Genomic DNA, 21,641 nt, shown 5'->3' on the forward strand with positions numbered 1-21,641 from the left:
GGCTTGCCAAGAGTAACGCCCTGCACCTCCTCGTCCCTCAGTAGACGCATGGAATGCAACTCCAGCACCCTGGTCGAGGTTGCATATGGACTTTGCTGAGCTGTTTTAGGGACAGACGTTCCTCATCGTTGTGGGCTCGTTCTCAAACTGGCTGGAGGTTGTCCTGTGTCGAGCATGACAACATGTATTTCATAAACATTTCGCGTCAGCTCTTTGTAAGGCATGCAATGCCAGACACAATAGTCTGGGATAACGGGGCCCAGTTGACCTCTGAAGAATTCCGCACATTCTTGCAAGCTGGTCTCGTTAGACACATCACGTCAGCACCCTTCTACCCGTCAACCAATGGACAAGCAGTGCGCTTGATGCACACAACAGGCAGAGCACAGACAGCAAATCCTGGATTCACTGATACGTTTTACCAGGACATCACAGGTCCATCAATTTATCTAGCCTAAACATCATCATCATAATCCCCTCTCCCTACAACCCTCACAAACCCCTCCCTCCTGCCTCAGGTTCACCAGACCATAGGCAGGCAAACCTTTCTCATCAATAAAGACAAGATTTCAATCAATCATTCTGGGAAAAACGGGGGAAGACGAAGAATCCAGGCGGGGATACAAACGGGGTCGTCTGATTCAGGCAGCGACCAACGACGACAGTCGTTTAAGCGATGTAAGCCATTTGGCGAGTGTCGAGACAAATGACGGCAACCCTTTCTGCTGCTGCTCCGTCACTCTCGCGACGAGGCAAACCGCATGATAGTGGCGGGGGCAAGCCAAGAAGGTGATGAGCGACGTTTCTAGAAATCCAGAAATCGAGCGACGCATCACTTACATGCGGTTCAGCCTCAACTGCGTTATGTGTTTCGTGCAAACTTCGCTTACATGTGATAAGCGACAACGAGCCGCGTTTCTGGATGTGTCGTCTGTCACCACCATTCAGCGCATACGCCGAAAAAAGGTGTCTACAGAAATGTCGGCTCGTGCTAGGGTGCTCCATTTTTTTTAAGATACAGAAATAGCTCTGTACGTCGCCGGTCGATCACGAATCCCTTCCAAGGTAAAGAAGAAAGTATTTTGGTACGTAGATAAAAAGTTTCAATTGGTGAAGGAGGTGGAGAAACGAAAACGCGTAATTCGAGAGATATTTTACAAGATTACAAAAGTTGCTAAAAAAGAATGTCAGGAGAGAGCACCCGTGCTAAACTCGCGGCATCCATTGACGCTTTGCATAATGGCACAAATAGTGGCTTGCTTGTTTAGAAATATATATATTTAACGACGAAACAAGTGAGCACCATATGCCAAAAAGTGGCGAAACATGCATTTTGCAGCTCGACACTTTCTTCGAAGGCAGACCCCAGGACCAGCGAGTTTTTATAAGTCTTAGTGCACATAAAAATGAAACATTCTATCTGCTCAAGGAATTTCGTTCGCTTCTTATTTTCCCGGCTAAATTATAGAAGCAATGAAGGGTTCTGAATTTTAACACAATCAAGCAGAATTCTGTGCTAAAGAAATTTTTATTCACTTCTCATTCCCCAAAATGAATTATCGAAGCAATCAACGATTGTGGATTTCAACCTCTTAACACAATCAAGTCAAAACAATGAATGCACTTGCCGCAATCAGCCGAAATCCAATGCACCAATAAAATATAAAAAGAGCTTTGTCTTCCACAGGCACAGGACGGAACAATTACCAATTCACACCACTGACTGAAGCCGCGCTGGCAATCGTCAGTACAAACCCAAATTTTTGCTCGCATAAAAGAGGGAATCGACACCGATTAGCGAGCTGGCATGTTACTGCTGTTTCTACGGTTATACTAGAATGCATGATGTGCCATTTGATGCAATCAAGGCTAGCCCCTTGGAGTCTAGCCTTTTGAGATTCACACAATTGGGGGCTCTTCTAGCAAACCTAACATTGTATTTATAACCATATCTCGGGTATGCAGCACTAAATACTAAGCCCAATGGAGGGTATATTCCGGCATGTTCCATCCAGATCAAAAAGGATCTATCCACATCCAAGAGCGCTGAGACTTAGAGCCAAGTTACTCGAGTTAAAATTCAAGATCGGCATTCCAGAGAAAAGTCACTGCACTTATGGATAGCAGACTTAGTCTGGTGCACTGCTCAAATGCTAGAAGGTACATTTTCCAAAGGAGCTATGCAATGCTATTAGTGAAAAGACGGTGACAGTGCGGGCGAGCTGGTGGTAGCTAATGATGTCGTATTACACCTGAGACTGCGGTGGAAGAAATCGGAAGAACTTTCAGTAGAAGGAACAGACACAGAGAACGTCTCATACTCAGCTAACTGGTTTATTTCTCAAACAGCCTTTAAGTACCCACGGAACTTTTTCCCAACCACACTCTACAGATAAACTCCTTTGTTGCAGACATTTCGAACCGGATGGAACACGCGCAAAAGATACAAAAGTTCCGTGGGTGCTTAAAGGCTGTTTGAGAAATAAACCAGTTAACCGAGTTTGAGACGTTCTCTGTGTCTGTTCCTTCTACTGAAAGTTCTTCCGATTTCTTCCACCGCAGTCTCAGGTGTAATACGACATGATTAGTTACCACCAGCTCGCCTGCGCTCTCACCGTCTTTTCACTAATAGTTCCGGAAGCAGGCTTATTTCCCTTCAACTATGGCCCCCCGGCTGTACCCCAACCAACCTCGCTGATCCTTCAAGCATTCACGGTACTCGACAACCTGGGACGACGTCTGGCTGAATTGGAAGCGGAGGTCGCTTTCCTGGGCATCAGTTTGAGAAAGCAGTATGTGGATCCGAACCTCTTCAAACATCTATCATCCTCAAGATTCCCATGGAGCGCCAAAAAGAAGATTATCAAGGCATACAGACAAAGTGCGACCAAGAGAATTGAAGAACTACGACGGGCCTGCGAGGGCATCTGGACCATCCTTCGGCCAGCAATACAAGCACGATCAGGACTTCCAACGCTGGAACGCAGGAAAGAAGGTACTTTTTGACAGTCTTTGGAGCGCAAAGCGAAGAACAGTGTTAAGGAGCATCCAAAGGAACAATCAGGCGACAGCATGTGGAAGACTACCACACCTCAACAATCAGTCCAATCTGACTATACCGCACGTGGTGAATCCATACGAGGTGTCCATTTCTAGAAAGACGGAACAAACACTGGGGAATGGCCCAAAGTTCGGCATGAACGTGAAACCTTCAAGGGTAGATGTGTTTTCCGCAATTCAGACTATTTCGAAAGTGACGGGTCATGATGAAAGAGCCACGTTCGTGGATTGTGCTGTTGATAGAATGGACAAACTGATGAATGATAGCTTTCGAACTGAAAAGAGAGATTTTCGTGTCATAAGCGCTGCCGCGAAGGAACTAGAAAGGGGATCGCTGCGTCTGCTGCAGACTGACAAAAGTGGTATGTTCGGTGTACTTCCCGAGACAGTGTTCGGAAGAACGGCAGACGAAGCCCTCAGCGCACTCTTCATTGAATGGAAAGGGAACATTAAGAAAATTGAGAAGAATATTGTTGAAATCTTCAAGGAAGATGAGATGGATAATTTGGCAAAACAAGTAGTTAACCAAACAAGGTCTTCGTTAATTCTAAAATTTTTTTTGAAATATCAAGAACAGGATATGCCTTTTCGCACAGTAATCAACGAACTCGGAACGTGGCAGTGTAGCGTCTCGAAATTTTTGCAAAGAGGGTTGGATGTAATTCAACTGGAGGGGAGTCTTTCACTGAGAAATTCAGAGGCACTGATTGATGTTCTAGAGGGCTTTCATGGAATACAATGCACATTAAGGATCTATACCAGGGGTGGCCAAACCGCGGCTCGCGAGCCGCATGCGGCTCTTTGCTGGTCCAAGTGCGGCTCGCGGATCCCTCGTGAGGGGACCCCCCCCCCCCCCCCTTCCCGCATTTCCCCAGGAAAAAAAGAAGGGATTTCAGGCAGAATGAAGTGCGACTCGGGGTTTGGCAGCCTTGTACCTCCATACGTACTGTCGTACAGCCTTGTGCACTCCTACGTACAGTCAGACTCTGAACATAATTTAAACTTGCCCCCCCTCCCCCCCGTGGCTCTTAAAAGTTTCGTGGTTTCGTTTGCGGCTCTTAGGCCTGGTTGGCCTGGCCACCCCTGATCTATACTATTCGCTTGAGAAAGTGCGCTTCATGCAAAGAGTTCGGCAAGTGCTAGAGTTAAACCTGGTAAACTTTCAGTCCAGGACGGGCATCGCCATCGACAGTTTCCTTTCACTTCTTGATTTGTACCTTCAAGCAACAGTTGTTGAATATAATGGGCAGAAATATGTTCAGAGATGGTGTATGCATTGGATCTTCGGTGGCTCCGATGTTAGCAGAAATCTATCTTAACACCTTAGATAGTTGCGTAAGTGAAACACTTAAAGAAAATAACTTGAATGGTTGCATTGTTAAAAGGTACGTGGATGATACTTTTATTTGCGCTTTTCGAGAGAATGATGCTCCGGGTTTGGAATCGATTGTAAAAGCAGCAGCTCCGGAGCTTAGGTTTACAACTGAAAAACCTGAAAATGGGATCCTGCAGTTTCTAGATTTACGCGTACATGTCAAACAAGGTCTTTGTTGGGAATACGGGAAAAAAGCCGGAAAACCTGTGTTAAGTAGAAAGAGTTGTCACGCCAAGTCGGTTAAAGCAGGGGTAGTTAAGTCCTTAGTAACAAACGCGTTGGGTAAATCATCCGCTCATTTTATGAGTAGTGCTGTGAAAGAACAGTGGAGGAGGCTAGAATCTGCAGGGTATGAAGAATAATTCATTAAAAGACAATTAGAACTGAAATTTAACAAGGAACCACGGGAAAAGGAAGCAAGAAAGAAGATAGCAGTAATCCCGTATTTCCACGGGATTTCCCACAACCTAAAGGCTCTCGCAAAAAAGTTCGGCGTGGACGTAGTGTTTTCTTCAAATTTAAAAATGAGCAGGTTGACGCCCTTTCTGTCGGACCACAAGGGCTGTCAGAAGGCCCCATCGGGAACCTTCAGTTCCTTGCAAAGAGAGTGTAGTATATGAGATTCCGTTGACATGTGGATTTAGGTACGTGGGACAAACTTCAAGATGCCTCAATCACAGGTTACTAGAACACAAGAGAAATGTAAGCGCATGCGCCGAACTCCGAAATAGCAAAGCACATAGAGGAATGCAATAATTGTAATGCGCATTGGTCAGAGACAGAAGTTCTGCATAAAGAGCGAAATGACATTAAGAGGGTCATTGAAGAAACAATAAGAATAAGTTCTATTGGAAACTGCATAAGCCAAGCATCGATGCAACTTGGACGCAACTCCAAAAAGTTTCTCAGACTTTGAACGAACGCGTTCGGTTTGCAAGAAAATGGGGGGAGAGACAATGTGTATGTGTATATACATCTATAAATTTCTTTTAATGTGCTTGTGATCGCGGTTTCGAGATCACTTGGGTGTGTTTTCCCAAGGAAAAGAAATAGGGAAAAAAAGGTGTTCTATTTGTGGTCTCTTTATGTCTGGGTGCGTCGCCACGGTTTAGAGGCCACCTGTGTTTTTTTTTGTTTTTTTTTTTGTGTGTGTCTGCGCTTTGACGCGACTGTTAGGATAATTCGGGACATATCTCTCTCAAGGTCACTGCGATGATCCGCAGTGCCCCATTGTTAAGTCCTCGTCTCATGTGTGGGTTGTTTTGTATCTTTTGCGCGTGTTCCATCCGGTTCGAAATGTCTGCAACAAAGGAGTTTATCTGTAGAGTGTGGTTGGGAAAAAGTTCCGTGGGTACTTAAAGGCAGTTTGAGAAATAAACCAGTTAGCTGAGTTTGAGACGTTCTCTGTGTCTGTTCCTTCTACTGAAAGTTCTTCCGATTTCTTCCACCGCAGTCTCAGGTGTAATACGACATGATTATACAATGCTAACAATGCAAAGGTGATTGTGTCCTCCACTACACTATAATTACAAAATACACAGGCTAGAAGGTTTGTTAAGTAAAGCCGAAACATGACAAGCAGCAACACAAATTTGTTTTGTATCGAAAACTACATGTTGGTAGGTACGAGGGTCGCAAACACAACACTTGCAAATACTTTTCCTTGGGTTCATTGTATTGAGCTGCCAAGTTAAATGAATGCAAAGACAAAGCTGAGAGTCTGTCGCGAATATGTACAAGATTGGTCCATCTCACTCATTTAGCAGTTAATGCTTACTGTAGGTCATAGCTGAGCTCGTTGCTGCTGAGCAAATGCCGACGGCAAGCTTCCGCAACAAATGCAAAACGCATTTTGCCCACACGAAGAATGTCTTTTTTGGTATACCATCAATAATAAGTCATTCTGAGCAGCAAGCTCGAATTTAATCTCCAATGGGTACCATTTATTAACACTGACAAGCATCCAGTCCCTAAATTTGCATCACCATAAGCACATGTGATACTTAGCATGGTAGTATTTTAATCATTGGAAAAATAAAAACACAGGGACAAGCAACCAGGAAATAGGGTGGCTTGCACCTGTTATGTATTGTTTTGTATGGATCCTAATCCCATCTAAGGTGTCGCAAATATTCCCAATAGAATACCAGCCCCGTTAGAGCTAGCCACGCGGCCATGCAGCAACGCCATGCTCTTACCTTCGCAACCAACGTGTCTTTGTGACATTCCTACTAGAACACAACATATCAGAACCAACACTGCACACTGGCTTCACTTGAAGCCAGCTGCATCCACAACTGATAACCACAAGAGCTAATATTGGGCATGGTTTAAAAAAAAACCGAGACTGCGGGTAAAGGACACAACACCACAAAGTCACTATAGAGACTTTGTAGTGTTGTGTCGTTTACCCGCAGTCTTGGTTTTTTTTAACCATGTGCAATGTACACCAGCTCGTTCGCGCCCTTACTTTTTGCTCATTAATATTGGGCTTGACCTGCACACCGTATTTTAGCTCTACTAGAGCATAGCTACTTTCACAATAGCCACAAAGGACAAGAGCTGAGGGATCGAGCTTGATCCACAAGCACACAAAAAGATTATCTGAAAAAAAAGAGTGCTTGCAAAATATGTACAGAGGTGACATGACACGCATCCTTGCGGATTGTTCTTAGGATCAGCACAGTACCAGCCAATGTGCGGCTAGCAACTGACGAGGCTGGGCCTGAAGTTGGGCTTTCACCCACCAGGTCGATGTGGACCCCGGGGGCATTTTACTCGAGGTGCCGAGGTTCGAGGGAACGAAACTACCAGCCTTCGGACTGGTTGCAGGAAGAGGACGAGACGCTCCTGGAGTCTGGTGCAGCAGCTCCTCTGCCACGCCGGAAAGGGCCTCTGCCATGCCGGGAAGGGCCTCTGCCACACCTAGGAAGGCCTCTGACAATAGCGGAGGGACCGCCTGAGCCTCAGGCAGCAGCTATTGCTGCTGAAGGGCGACCAGTACCACCGGGCCGACGACGACCGGGACCTCCTCGTCCACAACCAGGCAAGCCCCATCACATCGCCCGCAGGATCGGCAGCCGGTACACGGGCTGCGGACAGGCAGTATTATAAAGAACTGCTCGCGCAAGTCAGGAAACTCAAGCAGAAGTGTGTCTTTGCTTGCCTAAATACAGCCCTTGAGGAGCTCAGAACGGCACAAGCAGAGCTCACAGCAAAAAAGAAAAGAAAAAAAAAGAGAGTCGCAGAATGCTACCCTATTTGTTTAGAGGACGATGCAAGACTGTTTTTGCCCTGCTTGGACTGGCTGCTCAAGAAGACGGCCCTTAAAGGGGGGGGGGGGGGGGGGGGGGGGGATTGTAAACATAATAAGCATATGTTTTGTGGTTAGTGCTCTTCAATGTCTCCACCTTTACTATCACGCATGCACAAATCTTCCACTCCATTATCTCGTTTGGCAGCATGCAGAACTAAAGAAATGGTGCTTCATAAAAAGTATGCAGCAACTTTTACACACTCTGCCAAGTAAAAGCGAACGTCATTACCGTGTAAACACGTGTAAGGGCACCACTTCAAGAAAAAATATTTGCCTTCCGCACCACCGCATTTGTACAGGCTTGTGCAAGGTCACCACCGATGTGCCATGCAGTCAGCGTCAACGCTTTTTTTTCTCTTTGGACTCCTTACAATCCTTTCCCTTCTTGCTGTCTTTTGTCAAAGTTCCTTGAGGCACTTTGAGCCAAAGTCCCTGCACATTTGTCTTCTTCTTGCATTTCAAAACGAAGACAAAAGCATCCACCATTTGCTGATGTCACAGCTGAGTGGGAGTGAGATTGAAAGAAAGTACAAAATGCAGCTGCAAAATGGCAGTGCTACGTCGTAAACGCTCATGCACGCAGTTGCGTTTCAGTGTGTTTGACTGCATTGCATCGAAAAGTAGCCACTGGTCGGCGGGTTGTTCATGGTTCATATAAAACGAAGCACCTAATTTGCTTATCACGTGGCATACCGCTGCGAGCGCAACTGACTAAGTAGGCAGCGCGCTCGTGGTCTAACGGTTATCGCGCGTGCCTTCCACGCAAAAAGCCAGGGTTTGATTCCAGTTAGTGGACTGTCCTTTTATTTACTCTCTCGACTTTCCCTTCTCGGAAGTTCGAGAACATTCTCGTTTGATTGAGTTCCGATGTTCCACGGATGGAAAGTTCTACGCCGAATGATCCACAAAACCACGGGGTACATAAGGGACTCCGCAGGGTGAGCGGGGTCAGTTTTCGCCCCAGCGTTCGACTCTGCTCTTTCGCCGACTTCAACGCCCACGACGCTCTGCTGATATCTTGTTTCCTTTTTTTTTATTTTTGGGAACAAGTTTGTCCCCATTAAACGTTTCAGTTTCCCCAGTTATTCTTTGCTTCCTCACCTGTTTCTTCGTGACAATATGTGGTATATATTTCCTTGTTACCTGCATGCGTGGCTCCATCATAACTTTAGTTCAGAGGAGGCAGACGGCAGTGCCAGGACAGTGCACGAGAAGACTCATGCCGTCTCGTTCTTACACGCGCAGAGCTTCAGCGAGGTTGTCGCACGTGCAGAAAGTCTGAAGTTGCCTCGATGCATTGCGGCAGTGGTGGTGTAGTCAAATTGGCTGGTGAGGTCGGTCTATTGTTTGTATGGGCCTATTAGTGGCGAGATGTTTTGGTGGCGCCCTCCTACGGTTGCCCCTTGTGACGTCATTACCTTGCAAAGAACAAGTTCGATGGTGTTCGTAAATAGCACGGTGGAAGCTTGAAATCATTGCGCTCTCAAAGAAACACTGCCAACACCGCCAAAATTAAAGTTCTTTCATTCCTCTTATTTCCGTCGGTGATAAATCCCCTTTCCGACGTCATAGTCAGCGTTCGGCCAATCGCGGAAGGCCGACCACAGCGACGCTTTCGGTGGCGCACGTCGCCAATATGCAAGACTGAAACTCAGGAATATGCTTCCACAAAACAAGCGATACTGCAAGTAAGGCATGTTTCAAAACCAAGATTGCGATTCAGTGCAATGAATCCCTTATATCTTGAAAGTAAACATCTTCGACAGAAATCTGGCTGGTTTGGAGAACAATTAAAAAAAAAAAGAAAACTCAAACCGAAAGTTTGAGTTTTCTTTTGTGTTTTTTTTTTTTTTTTTTTAGTTTGAATCCCTTATATTTCTGTTGCTACATTTCTTTTGTGGGAGTGGTCTGTCAAGGCAGGCCGTATATTCCCAAAAGAAGCGACCGGGGACTGGCTCTCTCATCTCTACTCCGCCTTATGTACACTGTACAGTACTTATCCTACCGAGAACCGATTGCTCTTTGTGCGTGTGTTTTGTTGTGCCACGCCGAATGTATCTAAGAGAAACTTCCTGCGGTCTGGTTTGTTTACGTTAAGGCCGCCTTATGTGTGTCGACCACCAGAATCAAAGGTTTGTTTTTGTTTTTGTTTGACTTGTGTTCGGTTCAACCATGTGGGGAAGCCGAAGGAAAACGGTCGGGGCACAGCTCGTTAGCGGAAAGGCAACATTTGTACGCGCTGAACCGAGAATTTCGGCTGACTGCGTACCCCACCGCCCAGCGACACTGTTCCAGCTGGATGAAGTGTGAAAGTAGCGTTGCGTTTGTTGTTTTTCTAAAAACCACTAAATTGAGTTTTGATTGGAGCGAAGAAGCTTCTTCTGATTCGTCAAGCAATTGTCTCCAGAATGATCCTAGTTCTTGTATATAGAAGTGGACTGGCAGGAAAAAAGACCGGAACCCAGAGAGCAGTCGGGGACTCTGCTGTCCCGTCCTGCGGTTGTGAAGACGGCAATGAGTTAAGCCTGCCGTTGGAACGTCATTGTTCCCCATTGAGGTCTGTTGGTTCCTGTGTTGCGGTGTAGCTGGGTGAGGAAGTGCACCAGATGAAATCGTCTGACGGACTGGACCAAGACCACGGAAAAGGCATTCATGCGCCCTAGATCCGCGTCGACGGCAGATAAGACTCATTTTCACTTGTACTGGGCCCGTTCGCTTTGAGGCTGGGGCTATATATTGAGCTACTGTTGGGTTTTGTGTTTTTCTGCTCGCAGCCGTGTGCCGGGCGTCGCTTAGTTTTTTGACGTGAGCTGTTTTTGTCACCTTGTGAAGACAGTAAATATCTTTTAATTTTCACCTTCTACCCTGTCGTCGCTTTACTGCTCACGTATACACCGTTAGTGGCCCTATTTGCATGTCGTCCAGTTGAATTTTTTTTTTCTTTTCTTTCTATATAATCTTCGTACTTTGTCTTTTTCACATTATTTTTATTAATCGGCAAAGGGGCCCAGACATTGTGACAAGTTTGCACATGTATGGCTGTGCACGTCTGTTAAAATGCTTCTGTTCTTTCCCGATTCGAAATGGAGGTGTGTTAGACCAATAATTTTGATTGCAAGTACATTAAGTGTTAGATGCACAAATATATATACTGTAAACGACGGAAGTTTTGCGGGCTCAAATATTTGCGAATTGGGTCAAAGTTGAAAAATTAAAATTATTCGCGGGTTATAATTTTCGCGAATCCAGACTGACACCAGACCCCCCCCCCCCCCCCCCCCCCCTTTCCGGCCCGGTTGTCTTTTCATCCTTCTAGGATTTTGCGGCTTCAGTCAGTCAGTCAAAATCTAGGAAAGGGAAGACGGCGGTAGGTTGTGTGACTAGTGGTCCGGAAGTCACTGCCGTTACCCGCAACTTCAAGACGCCGACAAAGACTGGGTTAGTGTTCACATCGAATTTCTTCGATGTGAACCTTTCTCGAGTTCACTTTTCGAGGTCACACACTCTGCATGAAAGGACAACCGCCAAGGGCAATGGGGTCAAACCAGTGTGTAAATAAGTTAAGGGTCCAAACTAACTGGGTCACATACCCCTTAAACTTTCTTGGGTTCACTTTTCGAGGTCACACACACTGCATGCAAGGCAAGCGACAAAGGGCGATGGGGTCCAACGACTCAACAATAAACCGACTCAAAGTAGGTTTAGGGGCCAATTAAACTTGGCTGCGTACCGTGGTCGTCGACGCTAGCACGTTCTGTGTCAGTGCGATACGTTTTCTTGTGCCCGTCAATCTGCTGTCCCGCGATGTCCTTACTAGGTTACCTATGAGTTATGAAGCCCGTTCACGCAGCATGGCCGATTGAAGTGTATGCGGATCTCGAGAACCGCAGAGACACGATCCGAATCGGCTATACTCTGGCAGGAATTGTCTGAATGTACCAAATAAACGTTTTGAGGTGAGCTGCATTCCGACCTATGGCGTTATTTACTTTAGGATACTTTCCATATCATATTCACATATCGCGTATAATGATATCGTTATGCTTTTTGGACGCGTGTTTCCCCGGTGTCTCAATGCCGCTTTCAAGGTGATGAATTTTTTCCCGAATTGTTCGCGGGACTTCTTGTTCGCGAATCGGAGGCGGTTCGCGAAATTCACGAAAATTAGGTCCACGGGAAACTTCCGTTGTTTACAGTTTATATTTTAAACACTGTATGACCAATACATTAAAAAGCTATCTTGTAAGAAAAAAGTGCGGCTCTTAAACTTGTGCTTGTAGGCTTAAACTTCACCACGAAAGTGTTGGTGCACAATTGCTTGTCGCCGCGCAATCCCATCGTCTGCTTCAGGTGGCGACGGAGGCACCGGCACCTCTAGTGGAAGGACACAGTGAACTTCCCTGCATGTGTAGTGCTGTGCAATATTATGTATCACACAGCGGTGGTGCAGCAGCGCTCCGGCAACATCCTCAGCTCGGCATGCAGGCAGAGGAAGCGGCGCTTAAGCTGCCCGATCGTCCTGCGATTGAAAAGTTTCATTTGGCCCTTGGCACATTTTATACAATCTAAAGCAGGCTTAACTGCCACCTTTCCCTTGTACCCCAATGCATGGAAGACAGTTAAGTTATGCCACTCGTTCTCGTCAGAGAAGGGGGAGGCACGGAGAGATTGCGTTCGAAACTAGCCTTGAAAAAAACTCCATCCAAGAGGACTACAGTTAAATTGACAAATAGGGAGGAGAGACTCGTGTTCGCGAATGGTGCGGTGATGCCGCGAAGGTGAACAGACCTCACAAAAAATTCTTTATGCTTATTTAATGGAGAAGAAGCGGATAGATGGACCCTTTGATTAGGGCACCAGCTATCCGCATTGATAAAACTGCCAGGCACACCGAACATAAACTGGACACTCCATCTAATCAAGTTGCATCCCCTGAATGTGTTCGTAGCGTCATGTTTTACACGCAGACAGTGGAAAGAGGGTGCCATATAAATAAATAATCAGGTTAGGCTTGTAACATGTACAGCAGCTCACCTCTTCTAACAAGACGTGCATCTCTCGTGGCATCAAGCATGCATTACAGGCTGTGGGTACAAGAATGTTCTCCACAAACAAGCACTGAAGCTGAGCTGTCATCAGTGTTTGAATTAGGTGCCGCACTCATTTTGCTTCTCTTTATTGACAAGATTTCCTATCCTGGGGATACACTTTCTGTGCCATGAATAGAAATACAATGGGGTGGAGCTAACGGCTCTGTGTTATTACACCAAGCAGTTCTGTTAGATTTTGGATTAACAGCAATCCACTTGCTGCAGTTCACTCCTTCGCATGAGAATTGCGGTTGGGGGCACTTAACTGCAATAGCGGATCCTGTAGATATACCTGCATATATTTTCCTACATTTCACCCGTTTCTAAACACAAGCAAACGCTTTTGACTGAAAACCCGGACCGACTTGCAAGGGAAATTACACAGGTTTCAATCTCGTAGAACTATATCCGTCTTGCAACCGACATGAGCATGTTGCGTCAATTTAAGAAATGCCGTGAAGTTCAACCGTGCAGCAGTTTTGAGGTTATCGATGCGTTAACTCTTCTGGTGCTTAAAAAGTATAGCGCTTACGCAATATACCGAATTAGGAACACGCCCAAGCTAAGGCGCAAGTCAAATCCCATTTGGATTGCATTCAATTACTGCTGACCCTAGGGGGATTCGGTGTTGCACGACAGCTCGGACAACATATAGCGAAGGCGCATGCTGCAAAACCCAAAGACTCTGGGCTCAAAAGTCGTGGCTTCATCCCCACCCCTGCCCAACGCAGTGAGAAAGACGCCATGACAGTTCTGCAGGGAACTAGAAATCCTGCGGTAAATTTAAACCAAGAAACCTCGAAGGAGCTAAAAATAAATGCTGCAAGTCTGGCCCGCCCTGACAAATATTATAGTAACATTGTGGAAGGAAAGCTAAAAAGAAAAATTTTAACTCAGTAGTGAAAGCATACTCAGCCAATTATTTTAGGTGAACTATATTTAGCTCCGCAGTGAAACGGCGTGCATTGGCTCTGTAGCCCCTATATGCAATGCCACGATCGTGACTTTCAAAATCTCGTTGTGACAGTTGAGTTTTTATGCGAGAATCAAAACGTTTCACGTCGTTAGTTTACCCTTCTCTGGTCGAGCTTTACGACGTCGTGCGTATAGCCTTAGTCTTCTCTGAGAGCAGCTAGCTCTAAAGCCTACCTTTCGACCACGGACCGAGTCGTTGCGTGCGTCTGGTTGTACGCACACTCGGCCAGCGTGGTCGGCGATAGGAGAGGCGCCATCAACCAAGGCCTGCACGGGTAGCCGCTGTCGCCGAGGAGGAGGCCGCCGTATGCGCCCGTTGCGAAGTTCTCCCCGACACTGCTCTTCAACAGCACGTACGAGTCGTGGACGCTTCCGGGCCACTTGGCAACCACGCTGAGGATCCTTGGGCGCGCGCCAACCACCAGCTGCGCGTTGATGGAATAATAAAAGCGTCGGTTCACCAACACTTCCTCGTGCAGCGGTGGCCCTTGGATCCGAACGTGGGTGCCGTCGATGGCTCCTACGACGCCCGGAAAGCCGTCCACGCCGTAGAACTGCCGCTGCAGCTCGGGGACTTCCGCTGCTGTTGGCCACCTGAAGTAGAAAATGAGGTTTACACTGTCAGTTCAAACCAAATAAATTATAACGTTGGGTGAATCTAGTACATGTTCGATTATGGCGTAGTCGGACCGTTTGCGTATGAAGCTTGTCACGATTGAGTGTGAATCAGTACGTATTATTCGCTACTGTTTTGAAACGCTCCACACTTTCTGAAACGTTCGTCAGTATCCACCAAATACTTCCGCTAACATGTTGTGCAACACGTAGTTTTTTCGTAATGAGAAACACGCCACAATACAAAGTACCGCCGAGAACTGCGCCCACCACAAGAAACTTTAAGATTACGGAGAGTCGTAATAGCCAGACATCGCTTTGAGCATGTATATCGAGGGCGAAATAATGGCGCTGCATGTTGGTAAAAAAAGTTTTTTTTTTAACGAAATCAAGTTGAACAAGTCATTTCTCTCACGAAAAAAGTTGAATAAGTCTCTCTTCCCCAGAATTCGAAATCGTGTTGCAGCTGACTGGCCTACTGGCAAAAAGAAACTGTAGTGTTAGGACTTCTTTTTTTTTCTCACCGTATGAAGTCCTGTGCCTGCTTGGCGAGAGCCAGGGTCACTTGTCGCACGCACCGTGACGCTGTTGATTCGTGCAGATGCAAGACGTCCCCCGCCGTGATCAAGAAGGTGCCGGTAGCGAAGAATTTCAGCGCTAGGAGCACTTAAATCATGATGGGGGTTGCGTGGTTGCGTCTCGTTGGTCGCCTGAGGTCGCTCGCCAACACGTCGGCGATGTACATGATGCCATCGCGGCCAAATCGAAAACGACGTTGGAGGCCCCAAAGAGGGCCTCCAAGGTGAAAGCGGTCGCGGAATACGCGGTCCCGCGACAGCATCCACGCGGCAAAGATGGCTTGGACTCGACTTGTCGTAGCCACGTCCGACATTTTGTTTACTCTGACAACCCCAAGAATCCGGGACATGCCGCCGCTCGCAACTTACGCCATCTCTCGGCAGTCACGTCAGCGCCCCAGCGTAACTCAATGGGCAAAAAAGTTTTATTTTTGTAATTCAATTAAAACACCACAAAATTAATTGCACTCGGGGGGCCATAATATTGATCTAATAGCCCGCTTCTTTGAAGAATTTCAGTGCCTCAAGACCATTACATTTCCTTCCCGAATCAACAAACCGAATCCCATAGACTCCCATTGAAAACGAGGCCATGACATTCAGCTCCCAGGAAGAAAAGCTTGTCGCCACTGGAGCTTGAGGTCAAATGCGATCGCTTTATTAATCTTAGCTTTAATTGATTCCAGGAGAGCATTTTGAAATTCACGCTCAATTTTGAGTTATCTAGGTCTAAAGCTCTCTAATAACCGAGTGCTGGCAATAGCGTTAAAACATGGTTGGGATAGCAGAGATCTCACGCTCAAAATATTTCGCAAACCTTTACTATTTTAAAGAATGACATATATTTTTCTGATGATTGCACCATGGTAGCAAGATCCTTATTTTCGAAGGACAAATGAATTCATTTTAGCGCCATACATGTCGATAGCATTTATGGACCAATAAGAGATTTTGCGGTTCCTGTACCATGCCCGAATCCTAGTAAAGAAATGGACGACTTTACACAATTTCTGACCCACACACTTCTGGGAGCTCTAGGTGCTTCCTCTGTACTTTTCGGGTGGGGGGGGGGGGGGGGGTCCGTTGGCCGCGCACCAAGAAGAACCGCGCTGGCCCGTGATCGGCAAAAGGTTGGCTGTCATCTTGGACAATTGGACAACCTGTGAGGCTTAAATGCAATATCATTTCCCGCGTGGAGACCTGGCGGAGAGGAAACCCCCCCCCCCCCCCCCCGCCCCGCGCGTTATGTTCCCGTTACTCCACGGACCGTGTTCTCATGACCCCACGGATCATGGTCGCATGACCTTGTGGCTTCCGTTGGCCCACTCTTTCACTGTGGTTACGTGGTTATGTGGCGCAACGGACGATGGCCACGTGACCCCCGTAAATTATCGTCACGAGACCATGTCACCGACAATGATGCAATATTTCTCATACGGGCGCTGTGCTTTTTATTCTTTGGTAGGAGCGCGCTTTACTTGTGCTACGGCACCTTTTTAGAGCGCAGCTCTTAGGGGCCCGTTTCCGGCTTGAGCGGCGTCGCCGTCGGCGTAACCGCGCGGTGCATCATGGGAAATGTCCCATAATGCACCGCGCGAGCCCCCCACCAAGGTCACGTGACCTCGTGGGGGGTCACGTGACCCCCCGAAGTCACGTGACTCCCCTGAGGTCACGTGGCCCCCTCCTCGAGGTCACGTGACCCCCGCCGATGTCGCGTGACCCCCCGATGACGTCATCGTCACTGATGACGTCACCGGCATCCACATCGTCATCGTCACTGATGACGTCACCGGCATCCACATCGTCATCGTCATCATCACTGATGACGTCACCGGCATCCACATCGTCATCGTCATCAATGATGACGTCACCGGCATCCGCATCGTCATCGTCATCATCACTGATGATGTCACCGGCATCCACATCGTCATCGTCATCATCACTGATGACGTCACCGGCATCCACATCGTCATCGTCATCATCACTGATGACGTCACCGGCATCCGCATCGTCATCGTCATCATCACTGATGACGTCACCGGCATCCACATCGTCATCGTCATCATCACTGATGACGTCACCGGCATCCACATCGTCATCGTCATCATCACTGATGACGTCACCGGCATCCACATCGTCATCGTCATCATCACTGATGACGTCACCGACATCCACATTGTCATCGTCATCATCACTGATGACGTCACCGGCATCCACATCGTCATCGTCATCATCACTGATGACGTCACCGGCATCCACATCGTCATCGTCATCATCACTGATGACGTCACCGGCATCCGCATCGTCATCGTCATCATCACTGATGACGTCACCGGCATCCACATCGTCATCGTCATCATCACTGATGACACCGGCATCCACATCGTCATCGTCATCATCACTGATGACGTCACCGGCATCCACATCGTCATCGTCATCATCACTGATGACGTCACCGACATTCGCATCGTCATCGTCATCATCACTGGTAAAGTCACCAGTGACGTCACTAATGACGTCATCGGTACCCGCATCGTCATCGTCACTGATGACGTCATCAGTGACGTCAGTGATGACATCATCGGCATTGGGGGTCACGTGACCCTCAAGGTAACGTGACCCCCCCCTGGTTAGTTTAACCCCCCCCCCAGTGCCCTTCCCTCCTCCTCCTCAAGAGCTGCGCTCTAATTCGGCATTACAGGGAGTTGTAAGCGGCTTTCATTTTTTTTTTCAAGGTGTTTCTTTGTATTCTCGTTGTGAGCACGTGCTGTCGGCATCGGGTACTACAAAAGATGTCATCACCCCGATTAAAGCGGAGATGAAGGCACCCTAGTTCGCATTTATAATCTCAAGGAAGCTTCTGGAGTGTTAAAAGGCAAAGCAGTAGGCAAAAAGTGCGAGTTAGGCTACTTGTCGCCTTTTTGCCGACTAAATCATACAGTGCTTTTTTCATAAGGTCAAGAAATTAGAAGAAATCGCATGAGGAGGTAGAATTTCCACGTGGCATGTAGCTGGGCATGTCTACTATCATTCTCCGGCAAAAAAATTTTAATATTCATAAATATTATTTTCCTGCAATTTTGTTTATCTCGCCCCTCCCACAAAAAAATCGCATCTGTCGCTCTGGGAGCTATGCCAGATCATTTCTCCGCCCAGTTACCCCTGGCTGAGGAAGAAACAAAAATTGATAAGGAGATTCAATTTACATCTTTCACGTATCTCGGTATGTCTAGTATCATATTCCAGGAGGGTATTTCGATAATAGTAATAATTATTTTTTAGTTTTTTTTTTATCAGGAAGCCACAAACATCGCCTGAGAATATCGAATTTTTGTTTAGAATGTAGCTGGGAATGTCTTGTATCATATTCGAGGAGAGCATTTTGATATTTATACTAATTGTTTTTTCTGTATATTTCTAAATTCCTGTCCCTGGCACCGAAAACCGCGTCTCTTCGCTCTGGAGACTAAGGTCAACGTTTTTCTTGGCAGTTCCGCCCGGCTCAGGAAGCCACAAACATAGCCTGAGAATATCGAATTTTCGTCTAGAATGTAGCTGGGTATGTCTAGTATCATATTCGAGGAGAGCATTTTGATATTTATACTAGTTATTTTTCTGTATATTTCTAAATTACCGTCCCTGGCACCGAAAACCGCGTCTTTTCGCTCTGGAGACTAAGGTCAACGTTTTTCTTGGCAGTTCCGCCCGGCTCAGGAAGCCACAAACATAGCCTGAGAATATCAAATTTTCGTCTAGAATGTAGCTGGGTATGTCTAGTATCATATTCGAGGAGAGCATTTTGATATTTATACTAGTTATTTTTCTATATATTTCTAAATTACCGTCCCTGGCACCGAAAACCGCGTCTTTTCGCTCTGGAGACTAAGGTCAACGTTTTTCTTGGCAGTTCCGCCCAGCTCAGGAAGCCACAAACATAGCCTGAGAATATCGAATTTTCGTCTAGAATGTAGCTGGGTATGTCTAGTATCATATTCGAGGAGAGCATTTTGATATTTATACTAATTATTTTTCTGTATATTTCTAAATTACCATCCCTGGCACCGAAAACCGCGTCTTTTCGCTCTGGAGACTAAGGTCAACGTTTTTCTTGGCAGTTCCGCCCGGCTCAGGAAGCCACAAACATCGTCTGAGAATATCGAATTTTCGTTTAGAATGTAGCTGGGTATGTCTAGTATCATATTCGAGGAGAGCATTTTGATATTTATACTAGTTATTTTTTTGTATATTTCTAAATTACCGTCCCTGGCACCGAAAACCGCGTCTTTTCGCTCTGGAGACTAAGGTCAACGTTTTTCTTGGCAGTTCCGCCCGGCTCAGGAAGCCACAAACATCGTCTGAGAATATTGAATTTTCGTCTAGAATGTAGCTGGGTATGTCTAGTATCATATTCGAGGAGAGCATTTTGATATTTATACTAGTTTTTTTTTGTATATTTCTAAATTACCGTCCCTGGCACCGAAAACCGCGTCTTTTCGCTCTGGAGACTAAGGTCAACGTTTTTCTTGGCAGTTCCGCCCGGCTCAGGAAGCCACAAACATCGTCTGAGAATATCGAATTTTCGTCTGGAATGTAGCTGGGTATGTCTAGTATCATATTCGAGGAGAGCATTTTGATATATATACTAATTATTTTTCTGTATATTTCTAAATTACCGTCCCTGGCACCGAAAACCGCGTCTTTTCGCTCTGGAGACTAAGGTCAACGTTTTTCTTGGCAGTTCCGCCCGGCTCAGGAAGCCACAAACATCGTCTGAGAATATCAAATTTTCGTCTAGAATGTAGCTGGGTATGTCTAGTATCATATTCGAGGAGAGCATTTTGATATTTATACTAATTATTTTTCTGTATATTTCTAAATTACCGTCCCTGGCACCGAAAACCGCGTCTTTTCGCTCTGGAGACTAAGGTCAACGTTTTTCTTGGCAGTTCCGCCCGGCTCAGGAAGCCACAAACATCGTCTGAGAATATCGAATTTTCGTCTGGAATGTAGCTGGGTATGTCTAGTATCATATTCGAGGAGAGCATTTTGATATTTATACTAATTATTTTTCTGTATATTTCTAAATTACCGTCCCTGGCACCGAAAACCGCGTCTTTTCGCTCTGGAGACTAAGTCCCAACGTTTTTCTTGGCAGTTCCGCCTGGCTCAGGGAGCCACAGACATCGTCTGAGAATATCGAATTTTCGTCTGGAATGTAGCTGGGTATGTCTAGTATCATATTCGAGGAGAGCATTTTGATATTTATACTAATTATTTTTCTGTATATTTCTAAATTACCGTCCCTGGCACCGAAAACCGCGTCTTTTCGCTCTGGAGACCAAGTCCCAACGTTTTTCTTGGCAGTTCCGCCTGGCTCAGGAAGCCACAAACATCGTCTGAGAATATCAAATTTTCGTCTGGAATGTAGGTGGGTATGTCTAGTATAATATTCGAGTCCCAACGTTTTTCTTGGCAGTTCCGCCTGGCTCAGGAATCCACAAACATCGTCTGAGAATATGGAATTTTCATCTGGAATGTAGCTGGGTATGTCTAGTATCATATTCGAGGAGAGCATTTTGATATTTATACTAATTATTTTTCTGTATATTTCTAAAGTACCGTCCCTGGCACCGAAAACCGCGTCTTTTCGCTCTGGAGACTAAGGTCAACGTTTTTCTTGGCAGTTCCTCCCGGCTCAGGAAGCCACAAACATCGTCTGAGAATATCAAATTTTCATCTAGAATGTAGCTGGGTATGTCTAGTATCATATTCGAGGAGAGCATTTTGATATTTATACTAGTTATTTTTTTGTATATTTCTAAATTACCGTCCCTGGCACCGAAAACCGCGTCTTTTCGCTCTGGAGACTAAGGTCAACGTTTTTCTTGGCAGTTCCGCCCGGCTCAGGAAGCCACAAACATCGTCTGAGAATATCGAATTTTCGTCTGGAATGTAGCTGGGTATGTCTAGTATCATATTCGAGGAGAGCATTTTGATATTAATACTAATTATTTTTCTGTATATTTCTAAATTACCGTCCCTGGCACCGAAAACCGCGTCTTTTCGCTCTGGAGACTAAGGTCAACGTTTTTCTTGGCAGTTCCGCCCGGCTCAGGAAGCCACAAACATCGTCTGAGAATATCAAATTTTCGTCTAGAATGTAGCTGGGTATGTCTAGTATCATATTCGAGGAGGGCATCTTGATATTTATACTAATTATTTTTCTGTATATTTCTAAATTACCGTCCCTGGCACCGAAAACCGCGTCTTTTCGCTCTGGAGACTAAGGTCAACGTTTTTCTTGGCAGTTCCGCCCGGCTCAGGAAGCCACAAACATCGTCTGAGAATATCGAATTTTTGTCTGGAATGTAGCTGGGTATGTCTAGTATCATAATCGAGGAGAGCATTTTGATATTTATACTAATTATTTTTCTGTATATTTCGAAATTACCGTCCCTGGCACCGAAAACCGCGTCTTTTCGCTCTGGAGACTAAGGTCAACGTTTTTCTTGGCAGTTCCGCTCGGCTCAGGAAGCCACAAACATCGTCTGAGAATATCGAATTTTCGTCTGGAATGTAGCTGGGTATGTCTAGTATCATATTCGAGGAGAGCATTTTGATATTTATACTAA

The 21,641-nt window shown here is 46.1% G+C and overlaps 1 protein-coding gene and 1 pseudogene across 1 annotated transcript; one reads left to right on the plus strand and one right to left on the minus strand.

Annotated features, from left to right (window-relative positions):
• The first annotated feature begins 227 nt into the window (after nt 1-227).
• Nucleotides 228-4,458, plus strand: LOC121833152 (annotated as a pseudogene).
• Nucleotides 4,459-13,986: 9,528 nt separating this feature from the next.
• Nucleotides 13,987-16,151, minus strand: LOC121833153 (putative nuclease HARBI1). The gene is made up of 3 exons (XM_042286258.1): nt 16,115-16,151; nt 14,956-15,097; nt 13,987-14,410 (listed from the first exon to the last, which is right to left on the minus strand). Exons 1-3 carry the CDS (start codon nt 16,149-16,151, stop codon nt 13,987-13,989), a joined length of 603 nt encoding a protein of 200 aa, XP_042142192.1.
• Nucleotides 16,152-21,641: the final 5,490 nt, after the last annotated feature.

This window comes from Ixodes scapularis, unplaced genomic scaffold (assembly GCF_016920785.2).
Source record: "Ixodes scapularis isolate PalLabHiFi unplaced genomic scaffold, ASM1692078v2 PGA_scaffold7__128_contigs__length_106722199, whole genome shotgun sequence".
Taxonomy (NCBI): domain Eukaryota; kingdom Metazoa; phylum Arthropoda; class Arachnida; order Ixodida; family Ixodidae; genus Ixodes; species Ixodes scapularis.